Raw genomic sequence first — 6,000 nt, 5'->3', positions numbered from 1 at the left:
AAGTACACATTACCAGTGTCGCCTTGTGGCCCAAAACGTATACCTGAATCAAAGGCTGAGGAAGCAACCAGAAAATCCCACAATAAGGGACGCATTTTTCTCTTTACAAACCCTCGTGTTGAGACTGATTCTCAGTGGAAGGCAGTGAGGGAGCTGCTCTGCCACACAGGAAACCCTGGCTGGGCAGCCAGATACCCATCAGCCACCTTGCGCTGGGTTCCCACCGACGCAGGGGCAGGACAGGCGAGAGGGCGGCCCCCTTTCAGGCTACGCCCTGGTCCTTGGGATGACACCATAAGGACATTCCACAAGACAGCCGCCTTGCCTTCTTCAAAAAAGCCATGGCATTAAAATGAAAAAACTATTCTATATTTGAAACCTAACCAGCCAAATGCAATGTATAAAACATGAACTGGATCTTGTATCCAATAACAAGTGGGGATCATATGAAAGGTATCTTTCAGGCAGTTGGTAAACAGCACTGGCCCCGACAGCGGTTTTTGAATGACTATCAAATTATACAGTTCCAATAACAAATGGGGATCATATAAAAGATATCTTTCAGGCAGTTGGTAAACAGCACTGGCCCCGACAGCGGTTTTTGAATGACTATCAAATTATACAGTTTTGGGGGCTGGTGCTGTGGCATAACAGGTAAAGCCGCCACCAGTGACACTGGCATCCCATATGGGCACAGGTTTGAGTCCTGGCTGCTCCATTTCTGATCCAGGTCCTTGCTAATGTGCCTGGGGAAACAGTACATGGGGCTGGGAAACCAAGTGCTTGGGCCCTGTACCCACGTGGGAGACCCAGAAGCTTCTGGCTCCTGGCTGTGCTCTGTCCCAGCCCCAGCTGATGTGGCCATTTGGGGAATGAACCAATGGATGGAAGATCTCTCTCTCCAATTCTGCCTTTTAAATAAATAAACCTTTTAAAAATTTTTACAGTTTTGGGTACGGCACTTTTTCTTAAAAAAAGGGTAGACTTGATATTTATCGTCATTTATAATCAGATGGCAGTTGGGTGCATAGTTTCCATATTTACTTTTTGTAAATAAAAAAATTTGCAAGTCTTAAACAGCTGAAGGCTGGTTGTTTTCAGAAAACATGAATAATTCATTAATGGTGGCTTCAAGCTTATTAGCTCCAAAAAATTCACCCACTTTTTGCCTCTTTTTAAAAACCTGGGGTGGCTGTCACTATGGCATAGCTGGTAAAGCTAATGCCTGCAATATTGGCATCCCATGAGTGCCGGTTCGAGTCCCGGCTGCTCTACTTCCAATCGACCTCTGTGCTAATGGCCTGGGGAAAGCAGAAGATGGTCCAAGTTCTTGAGCCCCTATACCCACATGGGAGACTCAGAAGAAGCTCCAGGCTCCTGGTTTGGATTGGCACAGCTCCAGCCATTGTGGTCATTTGGGCAATGAACCAGCGGATGGAAGAACCCTCCTCTTTCCCTTTGCCTTTCAAATAAATAAATAAATCTTAAAAAAAAAAAAAAAAAAAAAAAAAAAAACCTGGAAGGCTGGCCTGCATTTGACTGCACATTCTGCAGCTGTATCCCAATAGTCAACCACCTCTACTTCAAGGAACAACACGTTGGAATACTTTTCAGAGAAGGAATAAAAGAAAGGTTTGGGGCCGGCGCTGTGGTGTAGCAGGTAAAGCCACCGCCTGTAGTGCTGGCATCCCATATAGGTGTTGGTTCAAGTCCCAGCTGCTCCACTTCCGATCCAGCTCTCTGCTATGGCCTGGGAAAGCAGTGGAAGATGGCCCATGCCCCTGCACCTGTGTTTTAAGACCTGGAAGTTCCTGGCTCCTGATCAGCACAGCTCTGGCGGTTGCGGCCAACTGGGGAGTGAACCAGTGGAAGAAAGACCTCTCTCTTTCTCTGCCTCTCCTTCTCTCTCTCTGAAACTTTCAAATAAATCAATAAATCTTAAAAAAAAAAAATAAAGAAAAGAAGTGTGTGACTTAGGTGACCAGAACATACGTGGATGCTTTAAGAAGTAAGTTGGCCTTTCAACACAGAGTTCTCTTTAAAAAAAAAAAAAAAAAAAGGTTTGATCATTTTGCAGGGTCTATACCACATGGCTGAGAACTTACCCACGACACGTTTATCTCCTGCAGTGTCCAAGACTTCTTGAAAAGCAGACTTGCAGTCCACCTGCTCCACCATTTTGGCTGTTGGTGGCGGTGATGGGTCTGAGGAGCGACCTTAAGAAGAGATGGGAGCAGACCCGAAGCGCTGGACAGAGCCTGTGAGCACTGCGTGTTCTTTGTACACCATCTCCTTCTCCACAGGCTGTCACTGAGTGAGCACTTCCATCAGAACCCCCATTTTACTGTAGCTCATTGACACACCTTGTGTTTCTACTGAAATGTAAAACTTCCGAGGGCCGGTGCCCCGTTCTAACCTCAGCACATGAACACAGCTCTGAGGCACAACCCTGGAACTCAACAACTACTCGCTAAAGAGAGAACTGGGTAAAATAAAGGTCTAAAACGAAGACTTTTTTTTTCCATGAGAAACTACACAAGAGTATTTTAGCATGTAATGATGTGGCTTCTCTCATCTGGCTGGGAGGAGAGAGAGGGAGGAGGAACCAAGTTACAATGAAATGAAATGCACCCGTGGCCACGTGGGTCTCTGTCCGAGGGCCAGAGTAAGGCTCTGGAACAAGGCATATATTTAAGGAACAGAAGAGATCACCAGGTTGGATCAGGAGCCACAATTCAACAAGAGGCCTCGCTGAACTGTCAGTCCAAAATTTAGTATGTTTGCTGTAAAGTTGTGTTACTGACTAGAATTCTGTAAATAAGTTAAGTATATTTTGTCTTAATTGAGCACTTAAAAATTCAAGATACACGATTTATTTTTCTGAGTTGTTTACAAAGCCCATTTTAACCTACAAGTTTGTATAAAATGAACCAACTCTTCCCGTGAGATAAGCTTGCCTTGTATTTATTTGGCAAGCTAGTTACTTCAGTGATATTTGTTATGGCACCATAATGAAATCTGTCAGAAAAGAGAAGGGTTGAGTATTTTATAATAACTGGAAAACTGGAAAATGAGAATTTCTGATAACACTAATGAGGACAGTGCTTCAGATGAAAACTAATACAGTCGACAGGAAGAAACCGTTCTCCTTAGGTCAGCCTTGAGGACTGAGGAGTAACGAAGGTGTTTGAAATAAGGGACATTCGGAGGGTGGTGAGGGTTTGCTACTGCAGCCTTGCCACCGACTGGCACAGGACCAAAGCCAGAGTACGAAAGAAAACTTCCTTTTGTAATTCACTAGGCAATTTTTAGGAACTAATCTTGTGTGTGTGGTGAGGAACAAGAAAAACAATCAGACAAATCATAGATGAGATATCTTTGGAAAATTTAATTTGGACCATATTTTCTTTCTCTTGCTGAAAACATCAAATATCCCCCACACATTTTGGGCTCCACAGCTTACAAAGCGGCAGTGGTGTCCCACAGTCACATACTGTACCCAACTTTCTATAGAAAGATAAGACATTTTCCAACCTTGCTTTTGAGTATTTCCTAAAAAATGCTTTAAAGGTTCCTTACAATAAATGGCAAGTAAAACAAAGTAAGGCTTGATGTTCTCCTTGTCCCTGTTTGGGTACTGCGTGTTGGAGGATTAAGGAAGACTAGTTATGTCAGTGTTGGTACCCTGGGGATGGCTGCAGGGTCCTCCAAGGTGCACCTGTGCACCGAGGAACCTGAGATGCTGGCAAGCACGGAGCAATCTGTCACAGCCCTGTGGGGCCTGCGTGGCGAAGGGCGGGCTGGCAGCTGCGGTTCTCAGCTCTCACAGGGCTGCTAGCCGCCACGGCCAGAGATCTCCCACCTGGCACTGCGGTACCACACACTCACTTCTGTGGGCCTTACTATGCACAGTCACAGACTAAATGAATTTGCTGAAGATAAAATGAGGAAAAAATGCCTTTACTAATTCCTGTATCAAATGACTAGACTGAAAATAAAAGCTTCTGTCGGATAAAACATGTTCTCTATGTTGGATGAAAACCACTCTCTTGCAAGATAATCTTAGTAATGTCTATTTGTCACTATCCACATATTTTTGCCTGATGCACACATTTCTCTGACTGCACCATCTGAACAGCTCTGTCATTTTTCAAACTTGTGTTTCTTTAGTTTAAAAGCAGGATAAGGCAGCCAAATGTAACTAATGTTGGTTGCAGGCAAACATCGCAGACATTAACCTTCCTCTTCTCAAGTGTTAAGAGTGCATGATTAAATGGTGACCAGGCAGCTTCTTCTCTCGGCTGGAAAGGAAGCAGCTACTGTCACCAACTGTACCTCTAGCAAACACAGGCCCCTCATAAATATAAAATTAAATTCTTCTGAGGAATAGGTTTGTGATTTTAGTTATGCACGATTTATACTTATTCTTTATATTTTGTCATAAAAAAAAGACCATGTGGTCTTCGTTTCATTATTTTCATATATGGGCATTTCTTCATCTCAGCAGGTTCTCACATGGAGCTGGCAGGCTGTGTCACTCAGCGTGAGCAAGAAAGGGGAGGCAGCCACGCGCAGTGTGCTCTCAGAATCCCTGTAGAAACTCCTGCAGCTGGGTGACAATCTCTGTGTCCACCGTCTCCATGAGGGACTGGAAGCCCTGTTCCCCCAGTAACTCCTGCTGGGCCTTGAGCTTCTCGTAGATGAACTGCTGCAGTGACACCGTGTGCACAGGGTCCTTCAGGGCCAGCTGCGGGAAGGAGAGGGCATGTCAGAGAGCAAAGTGAGCTCCCCCACGTGTGATTCCCCAGGGCTCGTCACAGTGTCGTCCACCATAACAATGGACCTTCTTACAATGGATTCTAAAATAGTCTGACGGTCAAAAATCTGGACAGAAAAGAAAGTCATTCAATCAGTTAGTCTAACGTCAAGTCCACAGGCCCCTCTGATGGCCACTGAGAACTCAGGTTCTCAAGAACTGAGGGTCTATTCCCTTAGTATCCTAAAAGGGACAGCCGACACCAAGAAAGCCGGAGACCCCAGTGCCCAGGATCCTCCTCAGGGTGGACAGGGGCCGCCATGTGCTCAGTCCTCAACAGCTCTGCCACTTAATCCACCTACATAATTCTAGTTGGGGGAAAAATGTATGAATTCAAAAACAAATGAAAATAAATAAAAAAGCAATTACAAAAATCTTATTCCTCTCCCTCACTGAGGTATCTAGAAAACAAAAGAAATGCAATTAAATAAAAAGTAATCTGTAATTCTATGCCCTTAATGATAGCAGTAACCACAGAAAATATTTCAGTCTTGTAGGCTTTTCCATTGCCTTCGGTCTTGTATGCTTTTCCATTGCCTGGAAACACACACACAATTAGTTCTGCTCTTTTTCTAACGTATTGTAAGAATTTTCAACCTATGCCCTAATGTTTTTCAACATAGGCAAGTTAAAGTGGAGGCAGGATATACACAACTTCGTGATTTTGCTGGAGAGTCTATCACAGACCCTGTCCACGGTTCCACGCATACGGTCTTTCCTACACAACACTGATTATTTTCTTAGGACACCTGTATGTATTTCAGAAGAATTACTGGATTAACAGGCACAATTTTCTCATTCCTGATACATATCAGCTTGTTTTCCTGGATTTATGGTTTAGAGTAATTTAAAAAGTGTAAGTTTTCATCTTCTGATGCTGTTACCATTGTTACTATCATTATTTAAAGGATTTATAATTTAATAATAGAGAAAACAATCAACATTGCCGAAAGCTACGTTTACTTCATTATCAATAAAACTGAACATCTGCCTGGCTTTACTGTGCTTGTGCCCAATACAGAAATCCTTTCCTCTCCTTAATGAGACTGCATTCTGTCCTAGGCAGATGGAGGAGCTGAATCACAACTGCACCTGCTGTTTGAGCAGTCCTGCTAAGGTGATGGAAGACTTCTGTTTCTCTCTCTCTCTCTCTCTTTCAAATAAATAAAGTAAATCTCAAAAAT

The 6,000-nt window shown here is 43.8% G+C and overlaps 1 protein-coding gene across 9 annotated transcripts in view; it reads right to left on the bottom strand.

Moving 5' to 3' along the window:
• Positions 1–3,368: 3,368 nt before the first annotated feature.
• IPO11 (importin 11) overlaps positions 3,369–6,000 on the bottom strand; it is a 217,158-nt gene continuing 214,526 nt past the window's right edge. For all 9 annotated transcript variants that reach the window (XR_016220816.1, XR_016220815.1, XM_051853725.3 and 6 more), the window contains one exon: positions 3,369–4,747. Coding sequence is in view for 7 of the 9 variants with exons in the window: in XM_051853725.3 (XP_051709685.1) it covers positions 4,583–4,747 (165 nt within the window). In the remaining 2 variants the exon portion in view is untranslated. The remainder of the gene's footprint in view (positions 4,748–6,000) is intronic.

The sequence above is a fragment of the Oryctolagus cuniculus genome, chromosome 14, assembly GCF_051225735.1.
Source record: "Oryctolagus cuniculus isolate XC-2025 breed Fujian yellow rabbit chromosome 14, ASM5122573v1, whole genome shotgun sequence".
Taxonomy (NCBI): domain Eukaryota; kingdom Metazoa; phylum Chordata; class Mammalia; order Lagomorpha; family Leporidae; genus Oryctolagus; species Oryctolagus cuniculus.
This window is presented reverse-complemented; position numbering and strand designations above follow the sequence as displayed.